Genomic DNA, 12182 nt, shown 5'->3' on the forward strand with positions numbered 1-12182 from the left:
GGATATGGAAATTTTTATATTGTTTCCTTTACTTTGTTTATCACCGTTTCATCTTGATGAACCCATTAATGATTGTTTTGATAGATTGGAGGAACGCCTGGAGTCATCCGCTACCTTTTGGAGCTTGGTTTTTTAGATGGGGATTGCATGACTGGTACATATATTTGGATTGTTGCGTTCCTCTGTTTATTTGTTAATAGTGGATGCTAGTTTTACTTTTCATGTCTTAATTTTGTTTTAAAATTTTGTGTATTGATTGTTCTTTAATGATAAAAAATTTTGATTTAAGTTTTGGACCTCTAAATCAAAGTCCTTACTCCGATCCTGGTTTAAATGAACTAACATATTTTATAATATATGTTTGCAATTGGAAAATTGAAAATTGTAAAGAATTTTTCTTTTCTTTTCTTTTTGAGAAGAAAAATTGTAAAGACTTGGTGCACTTAAAAACAAAAAACAAAAAGACTGAAAAAAACATAGAAACCTGCCAAATGGTTTGAAGGTCAAGCCGAGACCAGAGTTGGGAATCTTTTAGGCAAGGGTAACATATTCACATTAACAAAGGAACACAAGTTAATTAAAGCCAAAAAAAGAACACACAAATGTAGAAACGTCAGATTTTGATGTTAACAAAGAACACAAAGGATCCCAAAGGTGATGTCATCTCACATGTTTCCTTCAAAGAAATGACCAAAGACCACAGAAACTTTGGCCTGGAAATACAAGTTTTTGTATCTTAACAACACTCCAACGTGATTTCAACTTCCTTCCCTTAGCCACAGGGCAGGTTTGACCGCTTTTATGTTTTTATTTATGACATCTTCTTTTCACAATGTTTCTGTCACTTTTACTGTTGATTAGACATGAAATTTAATGCAGTTATTTCTTTCTTTTTCTCATATAGGATATAATTAGACCAGTGGAGAGTAATTCTTCAGTTTAACCTCTGTTGTGGTAAGCTTCCATTTCCTTATTACTTTCGAAGATCAGAATGTTATGTTTTTAGTATTTTTTGGAAATTTACGTTCTGGCTCTTTGATTCTCTGTATTGAATACATTCATGGTAAGGTTTTGCAAAAAAATTGGACTCTGGATTTGGGTATTGTAGGTTGATATATATATATATATATATTAATTCCATTATATGTTTTGTTTTAATCAGTTTGTGGGTTTTTAATTTGATGTGGTCTTTCGAATGGATTATTAGAGACGTGTAGTTAGTATAGGATGAATAAAATTGTCCTTCTCAAGCAAGCAAGCAAGCATCTCCTAATCCATAGCATCCAGATGTATTGGTCTAGTGTGCTTATCCTCCTTAAGAAAGCCGTCAAAAATATTGAACAAAGATTCAACCCTTTCTTTCTTCTTCTTCTTCTCTTTTGGTAAGGGTCTAATGATGGTAGGGGAAATTTAAAAGTTTCTTAGGATCAAGTGTGCATTCCAAAAAAGAAAGGGGTGTTACGGCTTAAAATGGTGGAATATTGGAACAGGGCAGTGGTCACTCAAACTGGCTCCTTGTGGGAAGCATAAGGTGTTGTTGAAGGGTAGGTGCTTTTTAATACTGACACTTTTTAGGGAAGGGGCTAGGCAATTCTTAAAACCATGATGTTGGTGATGGAAAGAAAATCTTTTTGTGTTTAGATAGATGGCGTCCAGTTGAATTTTTGTATCAAACTTATGGATATAGAATAGTCATAGCAACAAGTTCTCTTGAAGCAAAAGTTGGACAGTCACTATGTTGAAGAATAAGATGTGGTGTTACAAGCCAGCAAACTGAGTTTGGTGTAGATAAAATATAATAAATAAGGATAGTGTGGTCTAGTCAGAATCTTCTTCAGGTATATTCCACCGAGGAAAGAATTTGAAGCTATAAAGAAGGGGGTGCCTTTGTGGAAACTGACCTGGTTTCCAATTGTAAAAAAAAGGGCGGGGTCATATAATACTAATTAAAGATTAAAGACCTTGATTAATACCTATATATATAGTTAAAAACAACAAATTAGAAATAGGCCGGTTAAGTGTTAACTCAAAATAGGCAAAAAGAGATGGGTATAGCAAGATTGAGAATATGAATGTGGATGATCGAGGAGGGCAAAATGGTGAATGTGTGTTAGGGTTGGTAAGGAAGTAGAGCGGTACTATAATTAATTAATTGTATATAGGTGCAGAAGAGATGGGTGAACATGCAAAGGAAAGATTTATTAACATGGCACTGCAAAATAAAAAAGGGAAGCCTATAGCTCATACTCTTTCTTGGATGGAACAATAAAAAAGTAAAATCCTCTTTGACCCCTAGTCGGCTGTGCCAGCTGCCTCTGTAACTAGTTTACTGCTAGTGTGTGAATTGTGTGTGTGTGCGTGTGAGAGAGAGAGACAGAGAGAGTGTTAGGGCGACTCATGCACCCTTAGGGTCACCATTTTCTCTCTCTTTATTAATTCTCTTTCTCCCACTTTATATATATATATATATATACATCATGTAGACATGATGATGATGATGATGATGGTCTTTAAAAATAAAGACAAAAGAAAGCAAGCAGTGTTGCGATCGTGTGGATGGGACATTCATAAATAAAGCCTCACTTGCACTTTCTGTTGGATTTTTGTTCTGTTTGAATAACACTTCCAAAACTTTTTTTTATATATATTTGTGATGGAATTGGAAAGAAGTTGGTATGGAAGAAAAGAAGGCCAAGTACCGTTTGGTACTGCTTAGCGTACGGGGTAGGTTGTCACCAACGAAGGAAAGAAAAAAAAAAGAAAAAATAGTGACTGTTGGGGTGCATTTAACAATGCACCCAAATTCCATGTAGACAACACAACACAACACCACACAAACACCTATTAACATTAACATTATGCATATAATAATACGTTTCTGCCTATACAAACAGCTTTGGCCTTTCCATTCCCAAACATGAAACACAGACACACTTCTTCTCACTCTCTCTCTCAGAGTCTCTGTAATGCTTTTGCCTTTGTCATTGTATGGCAGCCAATTGTCTCTCGCCGAGGGGTCGCTCTAAGCCTAGGCAAGCGTGTCGTCAGTTGGATCCGAACTTGCAACTCCAACTCTCGCGATCCACCTTTTACTACTCTCAGGTCAGTTTTTCCACTGACTTATTTGCTTTGATTTGGCCTTCAACTAGCTTGGGAAGGTCAAAATTAGGCACTTCGACATTATTGCAGAGTTGAGGGGGGTTTGGGGTTTTTATTTTTATTAATGTGTTTTTTAATTTGGAAATAATAATTTTATTTATTGAATTTTCTTAAATTAGCTAAATGATGCCAGTCTGAGTGTGTCTTAACTTATCAGCATGACTATTTTTATCATTTGATATATATATATATATATTTTTTTTTTTCAACGTAAATTACATGTACGACCATGTTTAAGTTAATGATTCTTTAAATTGATAAACCCACCTATTTTGCAAGTTAAAAAAAAAAAAGCCCAAACAAAAATTTCAATCACTCAAAAAAGAAGTTAAAAAAATTTCAAGTCAAATGTCTTATAGTTGCTAAGGCAGTTCATTCTATATTTTATAACTAATACCCATGGTGGCCATGGGTGATGCGTGGACAATGGGCATCTTTGATCTGGGGTAGCCTTTATCAATGACTCTTGAAAATTTTCCTTCATGTAAAAATAAAGAATAAGTCAATACTCGATCTAGCGTTGAGTTCTAGATATTTGACTTTTTTTTATTCAATTAATTACTCTTTGCATTCGGTTCATTGAATATCACCCTTCTTTGTTGTCTTGGCTGTTGGTTTCAGAGTTTTCCAACCCCAAGAATAAGACTCAAGCTTTGTCAGTGAAAGCAAAAGAGTTTATTTGCTATCTGTAGATTATTAAATATTAAAAAAAAACAAAACTTTTCTTTTTGAGGAAAATACTATGAGGACAAAATCCAAGATGGTGGGTCTTATCCATTTGATCTTATATTCATGAAAGTTTACAACAATTTAGTATCTATTTAATGGGTTAAGAATTTTTTCAAAAGAGATACCAAAATATGTCAAAAGATATTTTGTACACAAAAGCAAGTGTTCTAATTTGATTGGTATATATATAATGTTATCCAATATTCAAATTCTTGTAAAAGAAGAAGTCATTTGGCATCACTATTATATTCAAAGATTTATTTGAATGATTTTGGTTTATAAATTATCTTTCAAATACATACCTAAATGGTTGAAATTCTATAGAAAACATTGACGCATGGTGCCCATCATAGATATCACATTTTGTTAGGTTCACTTGTGCTTCTACATGTCTAAACGAATTAATGATAATTTCTGACACATCAATATAATAATAATAATTGACTGCGTGCACATTACCATTTCATATGCAGCCTGATTAGCTGATTTTACTATATTTTATATCGATTATCAGGTTAAAATCTTGCAAAACAAAAAAGGAAAAAGGATGAACAATATAATATAATCAAATTGTTAGAAGATATCTGATTTGGCTGAGATTTTATTTTATTTTTTTTCCATTTTTATTAATAGTTTAGGTGAACTTCTAGCAAATTCAATGAAATTATTATGGCTTTCATTATAATATATATCAATACTCGATCTAGCATATTAAATCAGGTTTTAATATGCAACTTTCTTTTCACTTCGTTTTCAATTTTTTAACAGCGATGCTTGCGATCTAGAGATAGAGAAGGAGGAGAAAATAAACCTTGCGAGACATACATGAGAAGGAGACAGACATTTTGGAGAACTACCACTGGTAAGTTTTTCTTTTTTTCATTCAATTTGGTTGGATTGATTTTTATTTAGGTATTTGGGTAACATTAGGTTTTGATTTGCTTTTTAGAAATTTGGGGTTATATATGATTTTGGTTTGGAGTAACAAAGCCAATTCTGAATTGTACTTTTCTGATTTTGTCGGGGAAATTGAACAAGCTGGCTCTGGATCAGCTTTCTGTGTTTGATATGCAGAAAACGGTGTCGTTGGTTGCATTGGCCAATTATATTGCTCGTAGGCAAAAGTAATATAGGTATGTATCAATGTGCCTACTAATCTTATATTCCATAGAAATAGTATACTCTGTTTGGTGAAATGAAATGTAGATAATCTGTATGGTAAAATATTCCATAGAATTGTTTTCTTTATGTACATAAATGTTATGATTTATCAAAAAAATATTACACAAATATTATACCTTATGTTACATTTATAAATTAGTTAGAATTTAGAAAGATGATACACTCTCCTTATTATTTTATTTCTATATAAATATATTTAATTATGAATTATAAATTAATTACTCTACTATTATGAAAAAAATAATTATTTTTACATATATGTGTATACATGTGTTTTGAGTTTATCTTGATTGAACGATCTAATAATATCATATCTTCGTCCTAAGCAGAAATTCCTGCCACATTGTAGATACGAAGTAGGATAAATTAACCACATTTTATTTCTTCAAGTTCCTGCTATTTATTTATTTTTGCTTGATTTATTTATATAGCAACGCAAAGTAGTATAAAAGCTAAAATTTTGATGGAGTTATTTAAAAGGAAGTTATGTTTGGCAATTCATGTATGTAACTGTTTCAAAAAGGATTCACCAAATAGTTGAAGAATCTTGAAATGAAAGTGGAAATTAGGTCCTCAACACAATAGAAAACCATTGCATTGAAAGTGGAATTTGATCTGAATCTAAGCATTTGTGGGTGTGATTAAGTGCAATCAAGTTTTCGAAAGGATAAAATATATATCGATAATGGATGTTATGGTTGGTTCTGTCCGTGAATAATAAAGTCATAATACATTGGTCTAATTGAAATAAACCTTTGTGCTTTTAGCTTAAATTCAAGGATTGAAGAAGCTTGGGTGCAATATCTTGTAGATTTAGTCACCGGTGCACTTGAGCTAAATTTAATCATTGGGCTTGTTTTTCTTAGTGGGATTCTGATTCTCTTGGAATCTGTTTTTTATCTCAATTCATTTAAGAATGATGTGGAGTGTGGACATTAATTGGGTGCCATCGCAAAAATGATGAACCATTGCTGGGTAGTCACTTTGTCTCTCTACTAGCATATACAAACACAACAATACTTGGAAATTTTCATTTTTAAAACTTAGCATGCCATGTATATGTCAAGCACATGACAATATCCTCAAATGGTTTCCTTATATAACTACCATGCAAGCTAGAGAAATAACCATGGTGTTTATGATCTGTAAAGTACTAATTGAAATTTTGGATTTCAATACATTGATGTAGCCAAGTTGTTCACTCTCTCTTTTACTGCCATGTCACATGATACAAAAGGGTCCAATACCATGATATTTTCAGTGTAATAAAACCATTTGATTATGATATGTACTATTTGATTAAAGAAAAAGGTAGAGCAATTATCATGATTGAAGGGAGACTGTATAACATATAGGACACAAAAGCAAATAGATTAATACTTTATTTTATTCCATCACATAAATAACCCATAAAGCAACAAGCTAGTCATTCTCAATACACACTGCGATACATTGAAACGTAAAATGGTAGCATCTATTTATTTCCCTTCTCATTAGCCTTTTCGTTAGAATGAAGGGCTGAGAAAAAAAAAAAGGGTTAACTTTCAAAGGAGTCCCTTGAAACGCAGCTCCACCAGTCCCAGGAGCAACCATCTTTCCAGCATTGCTGCCACTGCCCTTTGAAGAGTTATCACCGCCACTTTGGACACCAACACCACCAACTTTGCCCCCATCACTTCCTCCTCCTCTGGCCCCTCCACCAGCACCAACACCTTTGCCGTCCATTTTGAATATGTGTAGCTGCTTAGTATGTATATGTATTACTAACTTATACAGATGTGTGGATTAAAGGAAGATATGGCTGCGTATTTATAGGGAGTTGTGGTCAAGTAATTTAATGGTCACTTTGGTGTACAATGAAAAATGGATTCTCGGAAAATTGACAATTCCTGAATGCTTGCATGGATTAGTGTAGAGGTCACTCATAGATTACTTGAACTTTTCTCAAAATTGGAGTTGTAATTACTAATTACTTAGGCCAAACGATTAAAATAAAATTGGAATTGAATGTTGGTATATTACTAATTACTATAAGCTTCTTGCTGCCTTGGTATATTTTTTGTGATGTATATAAACTTTCATATTATCTCTTGGCAAGTTTGTGTCCTATGGGAGTAGTTTATGGAACTTGTGATATTGGGATGTAACAAGAAGTTGTATGTGTATATATGGCAGGGAGTGTTGGGAACTTGTACGTGTATATATGGCAGAAAGTTGTGATGTTGCAGGGGAGGGGGGGGAAAAAACCTATAGCCGCGTTTTGAAAAACGCAGCTACAGGTACGTGGCCGTAGCCGCGTTTCTAAACGCGGCTCAAGCTTGACCTATGGCCGCGTTTTCCAAAACGCGGCTATATGTCAGCAGTCGGAGCCGCGTTTATAAACGCGGCTCAAGCGTGACCTATAGCCGCGTTTTTCAAAAACGCGGCTATAGGACTAGCCCCAAATTCGATCTTTACAGGGGAGGAAACGCGGCTTCAGGTCTTACCTATGGCCGCGTTTTCATGAAACGCGGCTATAGGGATAACCTATGGCCGCGTTTTTCAAAAACGCGGCCATAGTTCTGTTGCTGCGGTACTTAAGCCGCGTTTCGAAACGCGGCTATTAAAAACGCGGCTATAGGATATAGCCGCGTTTTTTTGGGCTATAGCTGCGTTTTTTAAACGCGGCTATAAACCCCTTTTTTTGTAGTGCACTCATTTATTGTCTTTGTTTTGCAAATCATCAGTTAGTAAATATATGATAATGGTAAGAAGCGTTACAAACAAGACCACTAAAAAAAATATATATATATATATATATAATTAATTAGCCACTATTATTATGGAGTAGTAGTCTATAATTTTACATATCCAAAAAAGTGGAATATATAGAGTTTTCTTAAAGGTATGTGTAAAGATTCACTATATGTGTGTGTGTGTGTGTGTGTGTAGAAAGGTAAACAAAAAAAGGTATATTTAAGGTTTTATTAACTTAAAAACTAATGAAAAACCAATGGTTAATAAATTAAATTATAGTATTAATAAAATATTTAATGAGACTATCCTAAAAAAATTATCACGTGTAACACGCAGGTATGCAACTAGTTCTTTTATAAATCCTGAAACATAATGTTGGAGTAATCTTGGGAGCATTTGTTCACTGACCTTAGAAATACAAAAATAGGATTTTTAAAAAAAGAAATTGCTCTAAACTTCCTTACCTTTCTTCTTCTTCATTTCAAAACAAAACACAATTGAGACTACAAGAAGAAACATTACAGCAACAGAAACTCCCAGAATTGCCAACATCCTCTTTTTCTGAGTAAGACCATTTTTCTTAGCATATTGAGCTGAGTAAAAAATAAATAAAAATTATTCAAATGACATCATAAATTTGAGAAGTTCATTGAACATAAATAGTTATTATTGATGCAATTTTACAGAAAAATGAGAGTAGGGACGAAACAATGGGTTTAAGTAGAACAAGTGATTTTATTTTATTTTATTTAAAAAAAAAAAAAAAAAAGGAGAAAATGTGATTCTCTTTTCGAGGTCCAAAGTATCAAAAGAACAAAACAAAAAAAGCAAACATGTTCTCACAAAAATGTCAAGTGCCATATGTGATTCTCTTTTTTTGAGGCTGAAACATGTTAAAAGAAGAAACAAAAGACAAAAATTGCAAACCTAATAACAATGTCAAACAACAAGAGTTGTTCTTATTAATATAAGTGGAATCATAATTCAAATCTTTCCTCCCCTATTGTAACAATAAAATAAAAAAGTCAAATAAAACAAGTATTACATAGTAGGAGGACCAATTACGAGTGATGAATATAATTGTAGAAATCTTGTGTTATTAGGTGTATACTGTATACAACTCTTAAATAATTTTTACTTTTCCACACATTGTATGAGTTTTGAATTATTATGAAATAGATAAGTTAGACATTGTGAAAATTTTGATACTTTTAGATAATTTAACAAAACCATATATAAATTCTTTCCCATATGGAACATAATACTCGTTTAGATTTGTACTATATAATTTGAAATGGATCTATTTTAAATGGAAAAAACCATTTTTCAATAATTTGACCTAAGTCAACTTTAAAGTAAATACCATAGGGAAAATTATATGTTGGATTAGTATTCTATATAAACTTCAGACTAAAATAATACAATAGACATGAATCTTCACTAACGCTTTATTTGTTTTGAAGTAAAACAAATAAGATTTTTATGTGTTTAGTATGGCAAATAATATTTTTCAAGCAAACAACCAAGATTAGGCAACTACCGCTAGAGCAGTGTCTTTGGCCACTAGAATGGTGGCTTTGGTTATTAAACCTTTGACACGCTGTTTTAGTGACTAGACTGCTAGCATCTGCTACTGGAGTGATGGCTCCAGCCACCAAAATGTTGGCACTTGTCGTTGGAGTGATGGCTCTAACCACCAAAGTACCAACATCGTTTGCCTAGCTCACTGGATCGGTGACCTAGCCACCAAATGGGGTGAGAGAAGTCACTGTGTATTTTCATAAAATGTTTTTTCCAAAATTTTAAAGATAAAAGATGAAAGAGTTCCTAATACAACTGCATCCACACGTATATATAAATCTTGTCCTAAAATGTTTTTCCAAAATTTTAAAGATAAAAGATGAAAGAGTACCTTATACAATTGCATCCACACGTATATATAAATCTTGTCCTTGATCAGGATATTTTCTTGTGTCCACCAAGTCCCCTTGCCATGTCAAGCAACCTATCCCTCCCTCACTCTCATTTGCACTTGCGTAAGCCATGCAAGAACAATTCCTCAAACACTTTTGTTTACACTCATTCATACTCAACCTCATGTCCACATGTTCTATTGAAGTATCCGGCACCTTCATTTGTTCCAACTTCACGAAACCTTCTCTGTTGTTGCACATGGACACTCGCTTTTTCCTCATGCAATCATGAGATGACTTGGGTTCAAATCTAGGAAAGCACTTGCACTCAAAAGTGACCACGTTGTATGGGTCACAATAACTATTTGGACCGCAATTCAAATACTTATCGCATAACTCTTGTAGGGCGGACCAATATTCGACCCATCTAGTCTCCTTCCATAAGGACCATTTCATAATTCCTGATTTATTGACCATCATTTTAGAAAAAACTTTGGGGTCAGATAAATTTAATAATGTATGGTCCATAATGGTGGTTTCATCTTGATTATTCACAAACTGAACATCGAAGTATTTTGATGTCATTTTGGGTACACCACTCCATCTTAGACCAGTCCAAGATCTAGCACGCCATAATATAGTCCGACCCATGTATACAAATGCTTGAGGGTACCCAGTTGTAACTATTTGAAATGAGTAGTTGCCAATTCCTGGGTCATCTTTGGACTTCCAAGATGTTAGGAATCGGTTCAACCCGGTCTGCCAGTCCAGCCCAAGTTTCATAAACGGAAGCATAGTATTGGTGGGATAATCAAAACTTTGCCATGTAACACGTTGGCTGTCTTGTTGAACCAAAACAAGATTTCCTATATCTAAGAGCTTAGCCATAGAATTATTTGTGGATGAGACAGAAAAAGAAACATAGGTGGACCAAATAGGAGTGGTTTGGTTTTGGGTGTGGAGTACAAGGTTTCCCTTACTGTTGATGGAGAGGACTCCGGAGGTATAATTGAGAGGAGCGTCTCTGTTTGCAACCCACACAATGGGTGATTCGGTGATTTGGTTATACCAAATTCCAACGTAGCAGTGACTGGAACTGCTGGGGCTGAAAAACCCAAGTGCAAAGGTTTACTGGTTTGAGAGTAGAAGTTGACCATCACCATCCTTGAGGGGTTGGTCTGGTGTTATGGTGTCAAGGGAAGTGCAGATTGGACAAACAAGAAGAAGGGAGAGAAGAAGCAATGATGCATTCCCTTTAGCAGGATTCATTATCTTTTCTAATGAAGAGCACAGTAATAGGACTTGTGGCTGAATGGCTAGTATAGACTAGCCATATAAAAAAAAAAATCAGTTCTTCTTCTTTTAAAAATAAAGTTAAATGAGTCATTCGACATATGCAAGCTGTCGTCAACTTGTCAAGCTTAGGAACCACACTTTACGACATAGTTCTTCTTCTTTTCAAGTGACTTCAAGGAGATAATGACACTCTCAATAAGGCACCTTCACAAATATAAGTGACCGCAAAAGTAGAATTTGGCCAAATTTAAGCAAAAAGAAGGAAATGGTTACAACTTTTTGTCACCCATTTCTTCACATTTCTCCTTGCTATACCAGAGGATCAACCATCAAAGTTATAAACTGTTGTTCTAACTTATTTGGTAATATTGTCGTGGTCTGAATTATTCTTTTAAGTTACATACTAGTAAAGTTAATTGCAAGCAGAAATTTGGAAGGCTTGAGTAACATAAATACTACTAAATTTGGAGGGTTTTATAAGTATTATGTAGCACGTACTGTAACTTATTTAGTATCAGAGGCATCAAAAATACAAAATTATAGCACAGTTTTTTTATTTTATTTTAAATTTGGATAAATATAATAGGATTTAAAACCCATATTATCTACTACATGTTAATTATTTTTTATCATTCATTATTTGATTGACAATAGACTGCCAATTAATCTAACTGAAACTTACACCGCAACTTTGTTTTAAGGCCATTTATACCATATTTGATACAGGTGAGGTGATTACAAGCTATCATCACAATAACATGCCTCTAGTGTTTAAAAAATAAATGCAAAAAAAAAAAAAAAAAGAAAGAAAGAAAGATATATTGTTTTAATATAGTAGTCTATCAACTACTCAATTTATGATTATCAATTAGAAGAAAACTAGCCGCGTACTCACGCGATGCGTGAGAATATATAAATATTTTGTAATAGGGTATAATATATAAAAATTAACAATTACTTCAAATATTATTTATTTTTTTAAAAAATTCTACAAGTATTTTTCATCTTTTTATATCTACAAAGTACAAATATATCATACTATTATATTTTGTATGTTTGATTAATATTTTTTTAAGATAAACTATATTTTTCTAACTTCTGTTGTAGTGTGTTATATTTGATATACAACTAAACTTTATAAGTTTTCAAATTTCTCATCGCTTAAGG

The 12182-nt window shown here is 33.3% G+C and overlaps 1 protein-coding gene and 1 long non-coding RNA gene across 2 annotated transcripts; one reads left to right on the forward strand and one right to left on the reverse strand.

Moving 5' to 3' along the window:
* Window positions 1-31: 31 nt before the first annotated feature.
* LOC136065440 (uncharacterized) lies at window positions 32-3096 on the forward strand. The gene is made up of 3 exons (XR_010627061.1): window positions 32-154; window positions 905-954; window positions 2996-3096. It is a non-coding gene; the product is annotated as an uncharacterized LOC136065440 (long non-coding RNA).
* A 6623-nt stretch (window positions 3097-9719) lies between these two features.
* Window positions 9720-10607, reverse strand: LOC111984987 (G-type lectin S-receptor-like serine/threonine-protein kinase At1g11410). Its single transcript, XM_065768608.1, has one exon. The coding sequence runs from the start codon at window positions 10605-10607 to the stop codon at window positions 9720-9722; it is 888 nt and encodes a 295-aa protein (XP_065624680.1).
* Window positions 10608-12182: the final 1575 nt, after the last annotated feature.

This window comes from Quercus suber, unplaced genomic scaffold (assembly GCF_002906115.3).
Source record: "Quercus suber isolate HL8 unplaced genomic scaffold, Cork oak 2.0 scaffold_971, whole genome shotgun sequence".
NCBI lineage: Eukaryota > Viridiplantae > Streptophyta > Magnoliopsida > Fagales > Fagaceae > Quercus > Quercus suber.